Here is a 22129-nt window from a genome sequence, read left to right as displayed (position 1 = left end):
AACTTATTGTTCGAGAGAAGCCAGGTAAGATACCGCATAAATTATAAAGTTATTCTTAATTTGCCAAATTGCCTGCATCTGTATCCTGAACCGTGTAGACCCGCGCTTCCCAAACTCGGTTTTCGTAGCGCGAAAAAGCGATCCTGCGAACGGCTGGTGCACCGCGAAAACCGTGTTTGGGAAGCTTTAGTTTAGACGCATTAAGCGCTGGAATTTTTGGGGGTAAAATAGCTTAATTTATTGCCTCATCTACTTTTGCTAAACGATCCTATTCCGAATCAGAAACGGTCACCTGAGTCGGATTTGGATCGTTCAACGGATGTACAATAAAATGTCAATCATTGAACAAACCAGAGCAATTAGATGAATGGTTTTCACTGACACTTTATACTTAGTTGAGGATCACCAAAACAGTACTGAAAAGTGCTACTTTTCAGCACCGTTAACAGTGCTGAAAAGTAGCACTTTTCAGCACTGTTTCTTTGATTAAGAAAAGTAGGCCGTTATGTAGTCTATCTTCTTGATGAAATGTAGGCCATTTATATAACAGAATTGCAAAAATGTCTTTATCTATTCATTAACAGGAAAAACAAAACTTTGTCTTAAGAACAAGTTTTTGATCTTCAAACAAATTTTCAGGCCAGCCATGTTGTGTGCTGTACCAATATTAACTAGCTGTTGTGATAACAGGAAAAAAGCTCTGCGGAGGATTCAAAATAAAATTTTGAAAATGATTCTGAAGCTCCCTTTCTGATATAGTACTAATGAATATCCAATGTTGAAACATTGGAACAAATGTCAAATAAAATAATCAATAATTATAGACAAAAATCTTTGCAATCTTCTATTGCCGCGATTAATGTGTTATATATTTAGGTTAAGTTAATTGAAAGCGTTTTTTCTCTTATAAGCAGGTGAAATCAACTCACCTGTAAAAAATTTGAACTGTTACGGCTAATGAAATGTAATATGTTGTAAACAACATGTTAATAAAAAATCAAATTATGAAATAAGGATGATAGTGTTGTCTAATACAAAACAACTAGATATAAGAAATTCATGTAATGTTTAAAATGATACTAATAAAGAAAAAAAAAACGATGCGATATTTAATTGTACTACTTGGTATCCAAATATTTCCAAACATCTTAATAGACTTCAGGATTATTGACGGAAATTGCGTCAAACAAAACTCAATGCAATAAAGTGAGCGCTCAGCATCTAAAGCTTGGGAATCACGCTACCCCCAGCAAACACAATGGACAAGATTTTTTCACTTCTCCGTTACGAGCTTCACTTCGCCGAAAACAAAAAACAAATCTGCAAAAATTACTTCACTTCAACGCGGGTAGTCTCATGTTTCTCTCGTGCAAAATATGCGACTTACCAACAAGGCCGATGACGACCACGTCTGTTGAGCCGTTAAAATTGTTGTAAAAGGCTATTTTTGAGCGGTATCCTCAGACTCGGTAACTCTAAACGAATGTACCCAAAATTGACGTCAATCGTCCCCCTAAAAGCAGTCGAAAACAAATCAATCTCAACCCAGAACAAAAACCTACCTCCAGCCAGAAGGTTCTTCATGATGAAGTCCATGTTCTTCTTGGCCTCGTCCTTGACATGGGACGCCGCAGACGCCGCACTGCTCGCCGCCACTTCGGCCGCTGTATTGGTTTCACTATTTTTCAGAGATTCCATCTTCTTCTTTTCCTGGATGACTTCGGTTTCGCTTTCCGAGCTGGGATTCAACGCCACACACTAACTCAACTACCCAAACGATGATCTCTAAGGGGTACCCAGATATAGGTAAACAACTGCCGGACGAAATTCCTAAAGCGTACACGAAATCCAAAAACTTAAAAACCGGACACTGCCGAAAGTAGGTCACTCGTCACGGCACCTCGCAACTGGCTGGCACAGTGATGGACAAAACTTTAGGGCCACATAACTGAGAAATAAATATATTCGCTGGATTTCTGTATTTTAAGGCATTTTGCTATTTTGGTTTCATTTTACTGTTCATTTTATCGAAAAACGCAATTGTAAAAATCATATAGAATTAGCAAGAACATGAAAAGCTTGAAAAATGCGCGACAAAAACATATGACCACTACAGGATAATGTTCTACAACTTCTTTTTAAATTAAAATTCAGAATTAATAAATAAATTAATAACTTTCAAGCGAAGCTAATACAATTTTCTTTCTAGTATTGTTTTCAGTTTCCAGTATCATACGATCATACGATTGAATTAAGGTGAAACAGTTTGGAATCAATTTCTAAGATTATATTGAAACTTCAAAGGCACAAATCTCGCGAAGAAAGCATCCAAGAACAGTGAACTTTTTATTTTGACTTTGTGCACTAGCAGAAAGCTTAAAATAAGAAGATCAGAAACGTTTGCTAACTATTTCTCCAGTTTTGTACATTTGAAAACGTGAGTAGGGGCACAAGTCGGCCATTGTGACGGCCATCTTTGAATTCCGAGATGTTTCACCTTAAGTGGCTCATACTGCCCCATATAATTGGTTTTGACAATCATATCGAGATATTGTTTTGAATCAATCAATCAAAACTTTTGATTGACATAAGAGATAAAAGATCTGAAGATAATATCAAAATTTTATTTCTGGAATTTCAGAGTCATAGCAAAATTTGATGTTTGCAGATAATAATGAACAGCTCGCTGATATTGGTTAGATCTTACAAAAGCTAAATATGATTGCTAATGGTATTCCAGGAGTAAATTTTAGATATCATTTTTAGATCTGTTAGCTTTTACATCTATCAAATTAAAGTGATCTATTAAATTAAAAGTGATTTTAGATGTTAGAAATTTGATACTACTAACCTTTTTTCATCTCCCGAGCGGGAACGTAGAAAAACATGGTTTTCAAAAACATTCCTAAAATTCAAGTCTATATTATCTTTAATTACTGACATAACGTTAAAGAAAACATCATATTTTGGGATATAGTGTATCGATAGGTTCTATTACTAGATAGTCGAGATACATCGAACTTAGGATTGTCCCTTGAATATCGAGTTATGGGGAGTTGTATGTACTTCAATGCTGTTATAAATATGGTTTGACGACCTTAGGCTGATTTGCTGCTGAAAGAGAATTACTCAAGAAAGTTCTCGCCGATTACTTACAGAAATTTTCTACAGCAATTCCCGTTCAAAATGACATTTTATTAGAAATGAGTGTACTACGATCAGACAAGGCGTTTTCTTGGTCGTTTCGATGTTGTGAGATTATTTCCCAGGTTTAAATTTGTAGAATATTCTGCCCAGCTTTAAGCTAAGTATGCTGTTTCGCTCAAGAAAAGTAAAGTAATTCCTTGACTGAATAGGTCCAGAAATTTCCTACAGAGAGCCCCGTTTGAAATGACATTTCTTCTCAACTGCGTACTGCGATCACCATTTCTGGAAAGAAATTTTCCACGCTTTGAGATATTCCTTTTCTTATCAGTAGCAAACCAGCCTTTAAGCCTGATTTGCTGCTAAAAAAGAATCGCTAAAGGAAACCCACCTAGCATCGTTCCATATTCTGAGCAGAAAAGATTCTGTGAATTCTTGCAGGATTTTGTGGGAACTCATTGAAAAAAAGGTGTTACGCAATAACTTTTAATCACACTCAATATAAATTTGGTTTTGTGTTTTCAAAAAGTCTTTATTATCCTTATCAAATTTATATCAATATTTCCTTATTTCTTCTCAAAATGAACCCCCAATTAAACACCACAAACTTGATTTATGCTAAAACTAGTTTGAATGGCTATTAAAAACACAAGCACATTCGCTTCTAGATGTAGTAAGTAACTATATAAACATCAATATTATATTTTGAAACAAAGAAGAATTAGAAGAGAACATTTCTTCCGGCTTCCTACCGACAAATATTCTGGAAATTCAACTGTTCTGTCCTAAATGTGCCTCGGCTCTTGGACAAGTTTATTCAATATCTTTGGCATAAAATTCATGTCAAAGTTCTCCAAGAAACCCGACACTATATATCGAATAAATCATCAGAAATATATTCACCTGGCTTTTAACAGTTTAATAAAAAAATCTGGAGCTTTCAGTACTTTCATATTGGGATAAAAAATATATGTTTATCGTAAACAACGGAAATCTGCAAAATAATAATGTTTTGCTGAGGTAGTCTAAATAGTTTATGTCGTGTTTCATCATCAGTGTAAGAAAATAGTAACTTAAGAGTTTTATAAATAGACCTTTGCTGAAGTCCTAAAACATGTTTACTCATTTAATTAGATGAAAAATAAGTGACTTTAGTGACTTTTTTTGAGATTGGGTCGACTTTTTTGAGATTGGTGAGATGGGAAATAGTGACCAAGTCACTAAAATGTAGAGTGATTACGTTTTAACTAAACCCATTATCAAAATTATCAACCAAGATTGAAAGGCCCTTGGTCGACTATATAAGATAGAACAATTTGTTAAAAACCGAACAAAATAAGGAAAAATAAACTTGTATTTAATGCAAAAATGACCAAGTCACTAAAAGTGGCTTGCTACTAGACCTGTAATATGTTTACTATTCTAATGTTCTGCAAAATTCGTTATTCATTAATGGGAATCGTAAAATGAATTGGTAGACGCAAAATCATAATGAGAATGATCTAAATAAATAACAAATGAGTGAGGTGGTCCTAAGGCTTTGTCCGTCACTGTATTTTCGGAGCTTCTCTTTCTTCTCTTCTCTTGATGCTGCTTACGTTTTGCGTTATTTACCCACTCTTCAACCTGTTTCTTTATTGGAAACTACTGTATAGTCTTTGCTTAAAACACTGCATTCACTTTTCAATCATCTTTTGGAACTGTATACACTTTCTCTTATCTCGCCGCACAGATTCTTCCCTTTATTTTGCGGTACCCGCAGCAAGAACACTAGCACAACCGATTCCGATTCTGATGGGGTAAATCGGTCCAGAGGTCAGCGATGACGAAACCCTTTCAGGGCACTCGAGGAGACGTTGCACTTGGACGTGACGTAAATCTCAGCTGCAGCAGCGATAGATCTTCCACTCGGAATTCGGAAGGTGAAAGTTATTTCCCCCTAAAAATGTACACGGTGGCGGAATCCCCCTTTTGGCTTGCTGTTTGTTTCTCCGACACAAAAGACAACCAGCACTGACGAAATCTCCGGCCTTCTCACTGGAAACGTGCGACCGATCGCGGCGAAGATCGAACTGTGAATGATTGGCGATCGCGAAACGAACCCAACGAACGGTGGAGGTAATTTACCGTAACCGAAACCTACCCTCTACCCGCACTGGTCTTCTTCTGCACTGCTCTCTGAGCGATTCGGCTGGACTCTGCCTGCGACTGGACGCGAATGAAAACCACCACTGCGGTACTGCGGAACCGAACGACGAGAGCGCAGAAAAGTACCTCCACACGAGCGGGCGAAGAACCGGACAGTAGTTTGCTGCTTGTTGCCTGCCACCGATGGAGAAGATGGATGAAAGCGAGCGCAGTGTGACGACGACGACGGCGTAAAACTGTAAACAAAAACAATAGATGACAGATGATTTTGACGTTCCGCAAACTCTGTGACTGAAAGTGCACAGTTTCGAATCTGGAACGTTCATAAAATACGTACTGCGTTTTTTCATTTGAAAAGGGCCTAACTGGAAAATTTTTACACTCAGAGATTGGTTAAAATCTCGCATAACTCTCGCATAACTTCTGATCTCGCCCTAAAAGCCATTGGTAACCATGTGTATAGCTCGTTGTTTCTGAGCATTTGAATGGATTTTCATGTTATTTAACAACGCTATGGCAAAGAAAGGATCATTATCTACCTGCCTGCGATGTTGGTTTGGATGCTTATTGTTTCTTGTGCTCAGAAACAACGAGCTACACACGTGGCTACCTATGGTTTTTAGGGCGTTAGGGGCGATCCATTAATTACGTAAGACAATTTTCGGGGTTTTTCAACCCCCCCTCCCCCCATGGTAAGATTTTTTGTATGAAAATTAAAAATAAATTGTATGGCGCGTAAGAAATCTCAAATCCCCCCTCCCCCCATAAACCCTTACATAATTAATGGACAACCCCTTATCTCAGAGTATGCGAGAACTTATGATCTCGCCCTAAAAGCCATTGGTAACCATGTGTGTAGCTCGTTGTTTCTGAGCATTTGAATAGATTTACACGTTATTTAACAACTCTATGGTGAAGAAAGGATCATTCTCTACCTGCTGGTGGTGTTGGTTTGGATGCTTATTCATTCATTTGCTTAGAAACAACGAGCTACACACGTGATTACCAATGGCTTTTAGGACGTAATCTCAGATTATGCGAGAAATAATGCAAGCCCTCGAGCTACTAAATAACTTTGCTGAAGACGTCATCTTTGTAAGTGGTCAGGGTACTGAGATATCTTTAAAACAAAAGTAAAAATTTCATGGTCACCACCTGGTGATCAAATCCCACACGCAGCGAACTGGACTATCGAATTTCATACATTTTGCCCTATGAAAGATGGAACGATTATTGCAATACCAACGCTTTATGTATCGTTTTAGCATCACTTCAAATCAAGACGTCGATAGGCGCGTGGTGTACGCTCGGGCCTATCGATCGCAAGGTTCTTAGTTCGATTCCAGGTTGCCGCGAAAGAGTTTTATGTTTTCAAATTATGATTTCATAAGGCAAATTTATGAATTTCAATCCGATTTCTTGTGGCGAATTTTCATAAGGAGTTCCTATGTTTATCGATAGTCCATTTGCCTGAGTGCAAATTAAATGAGATACCATCCGATGACGCTCCACCTCCAGAACAACTTTACTACGAGTTTTGAAGTTATCTGCATTTTGAGATATGCATACCATTTTCAAATTGTGGTCAACTTGAACCGTATGTAGTGCGTTTATTATTGTGTGTTTATTATTGTGCGACTTCTATTTACATTTTTTATGTTACCGCAAACTAAAGGGCCGTACTGTTAACAAAAACGAGTATTGTTCTTAAGAAAGTTCCTGAGGAATACGTCTTGGGGCTCATTCATTTATTTAATAACGCCACTATTTTTTACACCCACCCACCCCTTTGTAACGCTTTTTATATAAATATTCTACAAATTTTGTATGAGCTGCAACATCGGTAGGACACCCACCCATCCCCTTCAGCGTTATGAAATTTGTGAATAAGCTCTTGATTTGGTGTTAATAGATATCTTTGTTGCAAAATGATAGCATATAAATCACAACTGTTGTACAAGGTACAACACTGCGACAGTCTGAAGGTTTACCATTCAGTCAATTGAAAAGCCATTGGTTACCATTAGTGTGTAGCTCCTTATTTTTAAGGAAATGAATTGACTAAGATGAAAACTATCACCACTGGGAGCTAGAGAAGGATCACCTCTTTATCATAGCATTGTTGAATAACGTGTAAATCCATTCATTTGCCCGGTAACCGCACAAGCTACACACATGGTTGGCAAAGCCATGGCATTTAGGGCGAGATCACACATGCACATGCTTGATATAAGATTTTTTTTCCTGTGTGTACAGTTTCCGAATTTTCAGTTTCAGGGGTGAGGGTAGTGGGCACTCCCTCATCCGAAAAGTGTCATTTTGACAAAAGAATATTTTTGTTTTATTTTGTTCTGATCTGCTGATTTTATTTTGAGTCAGTTCGCTAACCGAGTTGTGTCCAGTTTTTATGAAAATAATGAAAAAAAATAGTTCGAACTCATAGAAAATAATTAGTTACGATCATGACCGATAGCAGTACTATTGTGGTGTAAGTATTGCCAATAAAACACGTTTTACAACACTGAATGATTCTGTTTCCAGTTCCCTGAAGATACCGTTTCCATCGCGCCGAGAAGCCGAAATCGCTTTTGAGGTTCTTCGAATCGACAACGAACCAAAGAGAAGTTTCATTGAAAAATCCCTCAAATTGCAAGACAACCAACTGCTGGTGGAATTCAACGGTCAGCAGGCGAAAAACGTGCGGGTTGGAGTGACGTCTTTCTTCGAATCGTTGCTCCTTTGCTGCGAAACTTTGGACCAATTTGGTCCGCCAACATCCGAGAAGTACGAACATTACTGAGAAGGGCGCAATGCCGGAACACACTCCAGCTCCAACGCCTTCCCGTGCCATCTACGGATTCTGTTTGTTCCTGTTGTTTAAAACGCTGTTTATCCTGTACGTACTCTGGGCATTCATCCCCACCTCGATCTTGGACGGGTTCGGTTTGACCTACCTTCCGGATAAGTATTTTGCCTTGTTCATTCCGATTCTGGTGCTGGTGGGGCTTACTTTCTTCGCGTTCCTGATTTATCCATCGTTGTCGCTTGCGATGATGCCGGATGTGGCCTCCGTCTGCACCATTACGGATCGATTCACAATCGTCCGCTGTCAGTATCAGTATCCGGATCGGCAACGGTGTAATCAGAAAATCGACGCCGTTTATCGGGACAGTTGGGCCGCTAAACCGTTCTGCTCGAAGCACTCGATCCGGGTGACAACGGCAAGTGATTTGAGGAGCAGCGTCAGGATTTCCAACTACTGCGATTGTCCTGAAGAGGAAAGATGTTTGCTCCGGAAGGACCCGGGACATTTGGCAAAGCTACGGGCGAAACAGATGGTACCGGCGGTGGCGGATTTGAATATGGGCGAAGTGAGTCGGGTTCTTTATCGGAAACGTAGACGATAAGGGTCATGTTCTGTACCAAATAATACAAAAAATATTAAAATATAGCTTTATTTTACACAATGTCTTAACAAGTATTGCCAGAGAATCTCCATAACTTCAGGTCGCCAAAAATTTTAGATATTTGATCGCTTCATTTAGAGGTGTTAATTAGAGGTTGCATGAGCTTCAAAACAATGGCAGTTTATTTTTACAATAATCAGATTTTCGGGATCTTTGATCTAGTGATTACATTCAAAATATTGCATAATACGGTTGAAATCATTTATACTCCAGGAAAATATAATCTCTAGCTGGTGAGAAGATTACAAACTGAGGGTGGGTTAGGGTCACAATCGGACCCTTGAATGTGCAATGTTGATTAGTATATGGAAAATGCCATTGACGGTTTGTAATCTTCTACGAGGTTTTTCGAGACCCAACAAGAAGCGAGCACCGGATTGCGGATAGGAGCAACGGGAGATTAGGATCTATTTAAAATAATAGAGTACAAAGCCGTTCTATGACTAGGTAATGTTATTATGTACTGTCTCCTATGGTGTTCTAGTACAGTGGGATTCCGTTTTTGGCAACAAAGTCGACATTTTCAGTTGCCAAAATCGGAACCCATTTTCTTAATATTATTTTTCAACTATTGGTTTCGAAAACATCATTAGAATAGTATTACACCATCCTCATGGAACCATATGGCATCGGGATTTCGGAACAGTTCACTTCGAAGAAGATTTCCGTAGGGTTGGACTATGCTATGAACCTATAATCCCGTAACATTAAATTTGACAAACGTTCTACAAAGATTTATCGCTTATATGTCTTCAATATTTTTTTTTGAAGCTCCATGTACACTATTTGTATGTGTGGGTCATCTAAAATCAATAGTCGCATAAATGACCTTTATTCAAGAAATGAATTTTTCCTTAAAACTGTGTAAAACACAACGAGCGCGAGGGTATTATAAAACTGATTGTACTACTTTTCCCCGAACGACCCGTTTCTCCGAAAAGTGGGGCAATTTTAATAGGTGATATAATAGTCTTCAGTGGGTGCACTAGAAAGAGCGATATGTAATCAAAATAAGGAGGAACTTTGCCATTTTCGGCTATACACATGTTGGCAAAAATGCTGAGGATGGTAGAACTCGAAAGAAACTCGAATCAAATCAAAAAGGATGCATATTAGATAGCCAGTTCGTTTATCTCCCTGAAATGTATAAAGTTCGTTAAGTTTATAATTAATTTATGTTTCTGATAAAGCAAAGCATCTAATAACGAATGATTGACTGCTGTCAAAAGTGCTAAAAACAACTACATCTCATGATCGATAAATTCGGCTCGTAATTTTGTAGAATATACAAACAGCTTTCTATTTTTTTTTATTATAAATGAGTTTTAATTGAACTCGATATATGTTATAAACCTACCTTATGAAATCAAAAATATTTACAAGATTCTGCTATGAAACCTCAAGAGCCTGATAGAACTTACAGGAGCAAGCCAGGACTCTGAAGCATCTTGCTAGGAATCCGTAGGATCACGCCTAGAATTCCCAAGATCTCGCTTCGATATTGCTGAAAATTCTCAAGTCTTCGATGAAAATTTTCAAATGTTTACTATTCTTAGGCTACCATTCCCAAAATATCGCCAGAACTACTCAAAACACCACTTTAAATCCAATAATCCACTAGGAATTCACAGGACGCCCTAGAAATCTTGAGAGTTTATTAGAAATAAAAAAATAAATTTGTGACTCATAGACCCAGCTCATAAGCAACATAATTGTTATTACGATACGATATTGGATACGGGTCCTTGATTAAAAATATTTTATAGAATGTTGGATCGTCTCTTAACAAATCTAAGTTCTTACAAAATCTCTGGCAAGTAGGGAAACTAGCTCTAAATATTTGACGCAGAAAGATCATTGTACACAATAATACAACGGACAAAAAATTTAAACACTCTCAATCATATTTATCGCGCACTTCAGAGATATTATTGACAATAAAGTGTAGTTTGGAATGTGTTTGCGTTTGTCATGGTAGTGGTTTTAAACGGCACATTGGAATTATAAAGAAAAAAAAAAATAGTGAAATATGCACATTTTTTAGATTGACACTTTTGCAATTCACTAGAATAACGCAATTCATGTTATGATATTCCTTAAAAGTTATGACCCAAGTAACCAATTGGCACGCTAATTCGCCCTCCGTGCCAATATAGTGCTATTATACAGCTGATATGCCCTATATTAGCCGTATAATAGCCCTATAAGGCCAAAAAGGCGAATTAACGGGCTAGTGGTTACTTGGGGATACACGACATTTTGTTTAATTTGTTTCTTTTATTGTTCTTTTATTGTTTATTCTTTTCTTATTATTTTTTTTGGAAATACCTAAATACTAAATTTATAAACAATGAGAATAGTGATCTTAAACTATGTGTGAGTCATAGACTTTTTGTTGTTCTTGTGTCAGTGCTAGTGCTGTTCAAAATCTGAAGAAAAGTGGCTTTATTAAGTGTATCACCTATTCGCAGAGTCATATGGGCTGGTCATTCAGTATGAATGCATAAGAAAACAGGTTGTTCTCTAGTTGAGATAATGATGGAGACTAATGGCCCCATGAAACGTTGCGAATGCATGATCAACGACCATTCCGAAGTAAATAGGCGCGTACGAGAGCCCTTTGGGATGGGATTTGGGGGAATATCGACGAAAATGGAGCTCTGGAATGTGGTCGGAGTGTAGTTGACTTACTATTCAAATGATTAAAGCAACAGACACAATTGGGTTTATTCTACGAATGGCGTGAGGTGAGAATTGTCGGTCTCGTATAGCGAGGTGACAATTCTCGACTCGAGTGAAGTGACTCTCCATTTGATTTGCACGGCGAGTCACTTCACTCGAGTCGAGAATTGTCACCTCGCTATACGACACCGACAATTGTCACATTACTCCACTCGTAGAATTAACCCAAATAATATTTACTAAAGTTTGCAAATAACAATGCACACTGGGCAAGGAACATAATTTAGCCAGACAAAACCTCTAGCAACTCTTAGGGGTGCATTTTATCGGGTTGGTGTCTGAGGAGCTTGTTTTGAATTTATTTGTTCTTTATTTTGATGATAGAAGTTAGTTGGGAATTTCACCGCATAGGTAGCGCTGCAATGTAAACATTTTTGTTTCGCGTCCAAGAGCTTTCACGTTTTCGGCAAAATTTTAGAACGTGTAAAATTACGACAAGTTGTCGATGACACAAGAGTTCCAAGACTTCAAATAACCGTCGTGCGGTGTGACATTGTGCCATAAGGGTCACTTTGGGCCAAGATTTTTACAGCAAACTTAAACCAGAATAATAAAAATAATGCGGTAAGCTATAAGAATACATTATAAATAGCCATGGATTAGTTTTTAGTCATACACGTACTGTCGGCAGAGTACAGGATCACACAGCGGAATACCAGCGAAGGATATTCGGAATTGTTGAGTAGAAATTGCACGTGAGAACTACGATTTAACAAAGACTTTATTTAGCGAATGAAAAACACGTCGCGCACTTAGTAGCGAACTTTTACTTGTGAGCTTTTCTCTCTAGCGAAGCACACACCATAAACAAGGTGCGTGCGCACGGAAGGTGCATACATCAAGGTTCGGCGAAAGAGGTACAAAGTATATTGATGTAAGAGGTGAACATTGTACCTTCCCACACTCCCCCTCAATGTGAACTCTCTTCACTTGAACGTTCCTCGTACAGCCCAAGCAGTTCGCAGAACTCTCGGTGCTTCACGGGACCCAATGGTTTAGTCAGGATGTCGGCTTGCATTTGGTCTGTCGGGCAATACTGCAAACGAACTTCTCCTCGATCACAAAGCTCCTTTATGAAACGCTCCTTTGTGTCAATGTGTTTCGATCTCCTGCTTACCCGTTCCGAGTGAACAAACGCCAAGCACCCTTGATTATCTTCCATAATGATCGTTGGTTGCTTCTGAGTTTCACCCATGTCACAAAGAAGTTGTCTGAGCCACAAAGCCTCCTGGCACGCTTCACTGAGTGCCACGTACTCAGCTTCCATCGACGACAAGCTTACACATGGTTGACGACGACTGGCCCACATAATGCAACCTCCTCCAATCTTGAACAGAATACCGGATGTCGAGCGACGACTAGCAACATCGCCAGCCCAATCTGCGTCCGAGAAACCGGTAAGACTTTGCTGTTGCTGATCTCCTCCAAGATGTAACTGGTAGCACCTCGTTAACTTCAAATATCGAAGCACACGCTTCGCCGCAGTCCAATCACAATCCCGGGGAGCACTGAATCTTCTTCCCAGAATCGCTGCACTTGCTGCAATATCCGGCCGTGCAACGATGGCCAAATAAAGCAGCCCTCCAACCAAACTACGGTATCCAGTTGGATCTTCGAACGGTTCACTACTGTCCACCATCTTCACATATCCGGGGTCCATTGGCGACTTTGCCGTTTTACATTGTTCCATAGCGAAGGCTTTCAACAACTTGTCAATATAGTTACGCAGTCCCAACTTGAACACATTTCCTTCACGCTTAACTTCAACCCCCAGAAAATGTCGCACTTCTCCAAGAGATGTCAGTTCAAAATCCGTTTTCAACTTGTCGCATATTTTGTCGATCTCCGATTCGTCCGTAGACGCAATCAGCAGATCATCCACGTACACTATCAAAATCACTTTGGCACTTCCAATGTCCTTGATATACAAGCACGGGTCTGCCGAGGCAGCCTTGAACCCATTCTTCACTAAAACTTCATCCAATCGCCGGTTCCAGCATCTAGCTGACTGCCGCAGCCCATAGATGCTGCGTTGTAGACGACACACGAGATTTTCCTTCCCTGGAACGATGAAACCTGGCGGCTGTCGCATGAACACCTCCTCCTCGAGTGAACCGTACAGGTAGGCCGTCTTCACATCTAGGTGACGAACGAGCATATTGCTCTTCGCCGCTATCGAAAGAAAGGTACGGAACGTTGATTGGCAAGTCACGGGTGCGAAAACATCTCCAACGTCAACTCCGGAGCGCTGAGCGTAGCCTTGGGCTACCAGCCTTGCCTTATGTTTTACGATTTGGTTCTCTTCATTCCTCTTCTCCTTGTACACCCATTTCGAGCCAATAGCCTTCTTGCCTTCTGGCAACGGGACCAACTTCCAAGTTTTGTTCTTTCGATGAGATTCCAGCTCTTCCAGCATCGCTCCGCGCCACACAGGGACTTGTAAAGCTTCCTTGTGGTCGGCTGGACCTTCAACTGCACACGCGGCAAAACCTACGGCATATTCCAGGTCGTAATCTTCCAAATGACGTGGCTTTGCTCCAAGATTCGGTCTACCCGACCGACGAACTCTCGGACTGGAACTTGCTTCAGGTTCTTCGACTTCATCATCTACTTCGGCTTCATAGTAATCTTCGTCAGTTTCATCAAACACTTCTCCCTTCTCTTCTTTGAAGGGAATCAAATCGATCACTTCTTCTTTTTCTTTCACACTTTCAGTTTTCTTCTTCATTTCAGCCGATACTTCCACTGACGTCGACCCGTTGTCCATCTCGATGAAGCGAGCATCTCGGCTCACCGTGATCCGATCCGTCTCGAGATCCACGAAGCGATACGCCTTCTGCTCCATCGCATAGCCAACAAACGTTAGCTTTCTTGCTTTGCTATCCAGCTTCTTCCTCTTAGTATCCGGCACGTGGACATACGCTTGGCTACCGAAGACACGAATGTGGCTGAGATCGGGCTTTCTTCCCCACCAGAGCTCGTGAGGGGTTTTCTGGATTGACCTTGATGGCAACCTATTCTGGATGTATGTGGCGGTTAGCATTGCTTCGCCCCAGAAGCGCTTTTCCATTCCCGCGTCGACCAACATACATGTCGCCATTTCCGTCAGCGACCTATTTTTGCGTTCGGCAACGCCGTTCTGTTGCGGTGAATAGGGGGCGCTGTATTGCGATTGAATTCCTTGCTGCTTATAGAAACTGCGGAGCTCTTTGTTAATGAACTCTCCCCCTCCATCGGATCGGATAACCGATGGCTTGCGACCAAAAAGGTTCTCAACCCACTTTACATACTCTTTAATGATCCCAGCAGCCTCGGATTTGTGTTTCAGGAGGTAAGTCACCGTAAACCGACTGAAGTCATCTGTTATGGTCATCGCGTAACGGTTTCCGCTCGGTGTCTCATTGTCCATCGGTCCACAAAGATCCGTGTGGACGATGTCCAGAATACGAGCCGACTTCCTCTCGACAACCGGATTGAACGGTAGCCTTGCCGATTTACTCTCCAGGCAGCACTCACAAACTATTCTCAAACCGCAATCACTCACCTTGATTCCTGTAGCCAAGTCTTCCTTCAGAAGCCGTTCAGCAGCGGCCCAGTCACGATGGCCGAGCCTCCTATGCCACTGATGCTGGCAGTTCACTTTATGCCGGTTTACCGACGCAGCCAACGACGCCTCTGCTACACGAAGGTAATACAAACCACCATGCCGAAATCCAGTGGCAACAACAGCACCACCAGCAGCCACAATTTCACATCCGTCATTATCGAACGATACACGGAAGTTCTTCTGTGCCAATTTTCCAACCGAAATCAAACTTGTGGAGAGTCCTGGCACGAATTTCACCTCATTCACTTCAATTTTCATGGTTTCGCCGGAACCGTCAACACCAAACACTACACCACTTCCTTCACCCAGGATTTGGGTTTTCTTGCCATCTGCCATCGTGATAAATCCACCCGAAAATTCCTCCAACGAATCGAAAAACGAACGATCGTTGGTCATATGCGCGCTGGCGCCACTGTCAATGACCCAACTGCACGATTTCCCATCACCGACGACAAAAGCAACCCCTCGCGATTCACTCTGGGCAGCTTTGGCTTTACCGGATCCACTACCACTTGCACTGGACGAATCCCCTTCCTTCTTCTGAGTAGCCAGAAACTTCCGGCAATTTCGTTTGATATGGCCGGCCTTCTTGCAGAAGTGACAAGTGCGAAAATCACCAGTCGACTTGCCTTCCGCGGATCGCATTGCCTTTTCGATCTTAACAGATCCACTACCCTTTCTCTCGAGTTGCCGATTATACTCATCAACGAGCTTCGACTTGACGACATCAAGCGAGATGTCATCGTCAGACCGACTGTCTAGCGCGGTAACTAAACCGTCGTACGAAACCGGTAGGCTCCTGAGCAGCATACAAATTTTAGTGTCCTTGTCCAAAGTTGTACCGGCTGCATCAAGGCGATCGAATAAATCATCAAACTCGCGCAAATGATTTTCGATATTTCCGTTTTCTGCGAGATTCGACGCACACAGTTTCTTCAAAAGCGAAACTCGAACGGACCGAGTCGTCTTTTGATGATAACTTTTCAAAGCGTTGAACGTGTCGCGCGCGAAAACACAGTTCTTAACGAGCGACAACTGGCTGTCTTCCAGCAACAAAATAATCGTCGCTTTAGCCTTACGATCGTTCTTCTTCCACTCTTCGGTGCGGCCTGCTTCGTCGGGGAGAGCATCTTCGACAATGCCCCACAAATCATCCCGAGCCAAAAGCATCTCCACCCGCACTTTCCACGTTTGCCAGTTGCAACCGTTCAACTTGGCGATCGAAAATTTTGCCTCACTCATCGTCACCAACACACTGCGTACGGGGTGAACAAATGCAGTTCCCCTCTTCTCACTTGCAATACTGTACCACTTTCGCTTTTCACACCAGCAGACTTGCCGGCCGTTTTCTCACCAATACACGCACACTTTTCCCCGTCGCTTTCGAACGACGCTTGCCCTGCCGATGCAGTGGCGAAGTCCCAAAAGCACTATTCGGCTCTTCCCGGCCGAATCTTCCAACTACCGAATTAATTCCTTCTTTGGCCACTTGCTGGGCCCAAAACCTGTCGGCAGAGTACAGGATCACACAGCGGAATACCAGCGAAGGATATTCGGAATTGTTGAGTAGAAATTGCACGTGAGAACTACGATTTAACAAAGACTTTATTTAGCGAATGAAAAACACGTCGCGCACTTAGTAGCGAACTTTTACTTGTGAGCTTTTCTCTCTAGCGAAGCCAGGGATGCCAAGTGGTTTTTGCCAATGTCTTCCAATTGCATGGAAAAATGTCTTCCACTTAAAACTTTTCATGATAATTACTTTATAAAGTGCAAATTTTTGGGTTAAAAATAACTAATTTGTTTATTTTAACGCAGAAAACTGCTCTTTCAGTTGTGACATTTACTCCATTTTTAGTTAAGCCTGGTAAGTCAGAAAATTAGGCTCTTCTTTATTATGTTTGACATTATTGTTGAGGAATATCTTCAAAAAAAAAAACCCCTCCACAGTTAATTCCTCTAGCATATTGTTTTAAAACCATGCTTGTTAGGCAATAGCTGACCTGTGCATTGTTTTATTTTCAACCAGATTTCAATTTAATCGGGAGTTTCCTTGGTTATGTATAATTTTTCTTGAGAATTCATCAGGAGTTCAACCAGAAACTTGTCTAAGAATACCTTAACAGATTGCTACATGAACCCCTAAAAATATATCTACATATATTTATTCACGGATTTCTCCAGTTATGTTACATGAAATGTATCTAAAAGAATATCGAAGGATTCTTCCAAGGTAATATGAATGTATTCCTCTAAGCATTGCAAAAAGGATAAATTGAATGAACAATTCAATTAATAACATTTCTAAAGATTAAGATTTTCTTAACACGCATACTTTTTCCTCCAGCAATCTCCAAAAATTCTAGCAAATTTATAACAATTTTTCATGGTTTTATTCAGACTCTTTAGCAAATCTCTCAATCTCATGTACTCCTCTATGAATTTTTCTCGCGATCTTGAAAAAATCGTAAACAATTTTCAAACAAGTTACCCTAGAGCTCCTTTTAGTATTCTTTAGAAACTATCTGTACTGTTAAATTCAGGAACACCTCCCTGAATTTCCTGCCATAGATTCCACCATAGATTTGCTAGAGATTTCTCTGAAGGTTCCTGACGAAAAGCATTGAGGGATTTGTCCACAGGTAATTTATGAAATATCCCTGAAAATTATTTTTTTTATAACACTTCTATCGTCGCGCTGTTGTATTTTGTACAACACTGGTGAAAACACATCGCTTTTTCCGGAAGAACTGTCAATAAATTTCCGGTGGAGCTCCAGATGAACTTTGGAAGAATTGCTGGAAAAACTCTGGAGGTATTCCTGGAGAAACTCTGGAAAAATTCCCAGATCAATTGTGAAGGAATTCCCTAAGTAACTGTGGAGGATTTCCGGAGGAACTCTGGAGTAAGCCCCGGAAGAAGACTGAATGAATATTCAGAGAAACTCCAGAGGAATACCTGGATGAATCCCGGAATTATTTCTGGAGAAGCTACGAAGAAAATACTGGAAGTATTTTTGAAAGTAAGGAATCCGTGGGGATTTCAGATAGAACTCTGATGGAATTCTAGGAGAAATTCGTAATAAATTCCTGGACGAATTTCGAAGAATTTCTTGGAGAAACTCTGGAGGATTTCCCGAGGAATTACTGGTGGGTTCCTTGAAAAACTCCGATTGAATTCATGGAGGAACTATGGTGAAAATCCCGGTGGAGCTCCAAAAGAATTGGGTCCTAAAATGTTTATTGAAATCTTGTTTTTATTTAATGACACGAAAGAGCATGTTACTGCAACTATTTTAGCAATTTTTCCCGCTCAAATAACGGCTATATCATATTTAAACTTTATTTTAAAAATTGGACCATAAATGAACCTTGACACTTTTGATCATGTTTGACGTTCGCTTAATCGACAAAAACACCACAGGGCTTTCAGTTTTAACACCGGGGTTGTTCCTATCTGACATTTTGGAAGGCACACGGAAAGCAAAATACACCCAAAATTTGAGTTTAAGCCTAGGAACGTGACAAAATCTAAAAAAATGTTTTTTGGACTTAAACAAAAGAAAAACATTAAAAAATTGAGTAAACATGTGTTTTTAGCCTAAACTTAAGCGTTTGGCATTAAAATCGGGACAGGTCTTTAGGACCCTATTTCCGAAGGAGTTCCCAGTGGAGCTCGAATGGGTCGTTCCCGATTGAGCCGTCCAGAAATTCTTTGGGAGTTTTTTTCCCTTAAAACACCTCCGGGATTTTCTCCAGGAATTTCTCATGTCATTTCCAATAGCAATTCTTCTGTGGATTTCATCCACAATTTGCATCAGGAATTCCTCAGAGGATTTCGGTTAGCAATTTCAGCGGAGATTTTGTCCAGGATTTTCTCTGGGGATTTCGTTCAGAAATTCATTAAGGAATTCCTGTGAGGATTTTTTCCAGAAATTCTGACGGGGATTTTTCCAGAGAATGTTTCAGGCGATTTACTCAAGGAATTTCTCTAAAGATTTAAATCAGGAGTTTCTCCGATTATTTTCTCCAGGAATTCCTCTGGGGTTTCCTTCGTGGATTTCAAGGATACCTCCGGCGATATCTTTGGGAACTCCTCCGGACATTTTCTCCAGGAATTTCTCAGAGGATTTATAAAAACTATTACTCTAGGGATTTTTTCAAAAAAAATTTCCGGGGATTTCCTTCAAGAATATCTTTGGGGATTTCCTCAAGCAGCACTTCCGAGGATTTCCTCCCGAAACTCCTCCTGATTTTTTTCTCCAGGAATTGTTTTGGAGATTTCGTCCAGAAATTTCTCCAGGGATTTCGCCAAAGAATTCCTCTGAGAATTTCCTTCATAAACTTCTCTGGCAATTTGCTCAAGGTAGATTTTTTCCAAGAATTTTTCCGGTGATTTCCCTCAAGAACTCCTCCGGGGTTTTCTCCAGGAATTTTTAACGAGAATAAGAACAGCAAATATTTCGAGGATTTTGTCCAGAAATTCCTCTGTGGATTTCATCCAGATTTTTTTTCCGAGGTTGTACCTACTCAAGAAGTACCTCCAAAGATTTCATTTGATGAAGAATTCCTCCAGGAATTCATTCGGAGATTCCCTTCAGGAATCGTCCAGAAATTCCTTCGGCGATTCTCAGGGAGTTTCTCCTGATATTTTTTCTGGGAACTCCTCCAGAGTTTTTTTTTTCCGGGGATTCCGTCCAGAAATTTCTCCGAGAAATTCATCCAGGAATTCCTCCGAGGATATCATCTGGCGATTTGCTTTAGAAAATCCTGAAAGAATTCCTCCGGGGATTTTCCCCTAGAACTCCTCCGGGGATTTTCTTCAGAAATTCCTCAGGGGATCTAAAATAGCACTTCCTCCGGAGATTTACTCTAGAAATAAATCCCCGGACGACCTTAAGGGAATTTTCTCCAGAAACGTATCCAGCATATCCTCCAAATATCAACCGGTAAGTGCTTTGGATTTCCTCCATAGCTCCTTTAGGAATTGTTGCGCAGTTCTTTAGGGAATTCCTCCAGGTTTTTTTTTTCCAGATTGTCCCCATGAATTCCTTTTCGAGTCCTCCAGCAATTCTTCCGGAGTTCCTTCAGCAATGGATTACCTGCTTTGCTCTTGACCACAGTTGATCAGCAGAAGTTTTCTCATTTTATTTTGTATGAGGAAATGCATCTAACTTCTAATTTCTTGTGAATGAAAGCATTGATCGAAAAAATATTTGGTTGGCGTGATAGTCATTATAGTTACGCACAACCGGTAATTTTTTTTCAACAATAGTTTACAATTATGAGAAATAATTCGTTAGATGCATTTCGCCATACAAATATTTTTTGCGTTACCTTTTAGCGATTAATCGTGCATAGACACTAGAGAGAGTACGTTACTATGTGGTGAGTAGCGAATCAGGCCTCTGGAGGAATTACCGGAGACGCTCCGAAGGAATTCCCGGAGGAACTCTTAAGGAATTCCTGCAGAAACTCTGGACAAAATCCTAGAGAATTTCCAAAGGAAACCTTGGATGAACTATGAAGCAATTCTTGGGGGAATTCCGGAGGCATTCTTAGAACATCTCCGGGGAAATTGCTCGACGAGCTGCGGAGAAATTCCTGGTGAAACTAAGGAGGATATTCGAAGCATTCCCACTGTCGGGAAGGAACATCGGAGGAACCTTCCAGGAAGGAATAACGGGGCAACTTTCGATGAATTGCTGGAGAACTCCAGAGGAATTTCTGGAAAAATAATCTAGGAGAATGAATTAACTCATTACGCGTGGTAAAGTTGGAAAAATTATGAGTGAAATTATGAAAAAACCAACGGCTCGGCTGGGATTTGAACACAGGACTCTTGTATGCTAGACGAGCGCTTTACCAACTAAGCTACCGAGCCACTTGGTGACCCAATAACTGAGTTGAATACAAGTTTAGAATTCAAATCCCTACAGACCACGCGGACCCCTTTCATAACCCAAATCCATCCATCTCATTTTACTACACACGCGAAAAGAGCGAGTGCGATTTATTTAGTGTTGAAACTGTTTGCCTATCGTACCTACATCGCTTCCACAACAACTGTATTGTGGAAGAGTAAAGATATGGGAAGGCTATCAACTAGGAGAATTGCCTGTAGAAATCCGGAGGACTTTCCGAGCAATCGCTGGACGAAATCCAGAAGAATTGCCAGAGTAAATCTGAAATAATTTCTTGAAGAACTTAAAAAAAACATGGAGGAGCTATGTAAGAGTTCCTAGAGGAAGTCTGAATTAATAGGGCGATATTCAAAACTCAAAAGGCAATAGATGGCTCTTTTTCAATGGTAGTAAAATCGAAATCCTGAAGCAAAGAAAGCACCACGGAAGATGAACTAAACACAAAAAGTTATGTATTCACTTTACACTTGATTTCTAATCACTACTTTTTTGATTCAGTTTCCTAATTGCAAGCAATTTACGATTTTAATTATTTTCCATACGTTTTGACAGTTCTCCGACTACCATTCTTCCATGCGCTTGTGTTGAAAGTTTGAGAAATTTGAGAATCCAGCGTAGCGCGATCAGTGAGCGGAATACAAACATCAGTGTCGCCGCTCGGCGGCCGGTAAGAGAAACTGAATGTTCGAAAGGTTGTTGTCTGTAATTTTTGCCGCTGGCGCCAACTGTTAGCGTTTGAGAACAAAATAAACAGTCGTTACCCTATTCCCGGAGATTTTGTTTTAGAAATTTCATGAGGAACTCTGGACTAACTCCCGGAGGGAATGTAGTGAAGCATCTTCAGATGAACTCCTAGAGGAGCTTTAAAGCATTTCCGAGGAATCATAGTGAAATCCCCATGCATCGACTCATTATTATTCAATATCGACACATGAAACCATACAATGGTTATTATGATGGTCCCCTTATACAACTTTCCAAAGCATTCCTGTTCCATGGCTCGGTGTTTCCAAAAGTCGGTGTTCTTCTCAAATATCGCTCCATTTTATAACATGGTTCAAAAATTTGGACCACCGGTGAAATTGCCCTTGGAATTCT

The 22129-nt window shown here is 40.4% G+C and overlaps 3 protein-coding genes and 1 non-coding gene across 12 annotated transcripts in view; 2 read left to right on the top strand and 2 right to left on the bottom strand.

Moving 5' to 3' along the window:
* LOC5577752 (graves disease carrier protein homolog) overlaps positions 1-5528 on the bottom strand; it is a 53612-nt gene extending 48084 nt beyond the window's left edge. The window contains exons 1-2 of one of the 9 annotated variants that reach the window (XM_021855209.1): positions 4743-5528; positions 1563-1870 (exon numbers count right to left, since the gene is read on the bottom strand). In XM_021855209.1, the coding sequence (XP_021710901.1) occupies positions 1563-1698 (136 nt within the window). In that variant the 5' untranslated portion in view covers positions 1699-1870; positions 4743-5528. Of the gene's footprint in view, positions 1-1387; positions 1492-1562; positions 1871-4742 lie in introns of those variants that run through there. The other 8 variants (XM_021855208.1, XM_021855216.1, XM_021855211.1 and 5 more) reach the window with 8 other exon arrangements.
* A 2120-nt stretch (positions 5529-7648) lies between these two features.
* Positions 7649-8751, top strand: LOC5577749 (EKC/KEOPS complex subunit PCC1). Its single transcript, XM_021851595.1, has 2 exons — positions 7649-7780; positions 7834-8751. Exons 1-2 carry the CDS (start codon positions 7755-7757, stop codon positions 8090-8092), a joined length of 285 nt encoding a protein of 94 aa, XP_021707287.1. The 5' UTR covers positions 7649-7754; the 3' UTR covers positions 8093-8751.
* LOC5577750 (phosphatidylinositol N-acetylglucosaminyltransferase subunit P) lies at positions 7660-8759 on the top strand. Its single transcript, XM_001663473.2, has 2 exons — positions 7660-7780; positions 7834-8759. Exon 2 carries the CDS (start codon positions 8103-8105, stop codon positions 8697-8699), a length of 597 nt encoding a protein of 198 aa, XP_001663523.2. The 5' UTR covers positions 7660-7780; positions 7834-8102; the 3' UTR covers positions 8700-8759.
* A 12160-nt stretch (positions 8760-20919) lies between these two features.
* Trnaa-agc lies at positions 20920-20991 on the bottom strand. Its single transcript has one exon. It is a non-coding gene; the product is annotated as a tRNA-Ala (tRNA).
* Between the last annotated feature and the right edge of the window lie 1138 nt (positions 20992-22129).

This window comes from Aedes aegypti, chromosome 3 (genome assembly GCF_002204515.2).
Source record: "Aedes aegypti strain LVP_AGWG chromosome 3, AaegL5.0 Primary Assembly, whole genome shotgun sequence".
Lineage (NCBI taxonomy): Eukaryota > Metazoa > Arthropoda > Insecta > Diptera > Culicidae > Aedes > Aedes aegypti.
Note: the sequence above shows the minus strand (reverse complement) of the source record. Positions and strands in the feature narration are given on the sequence as shown.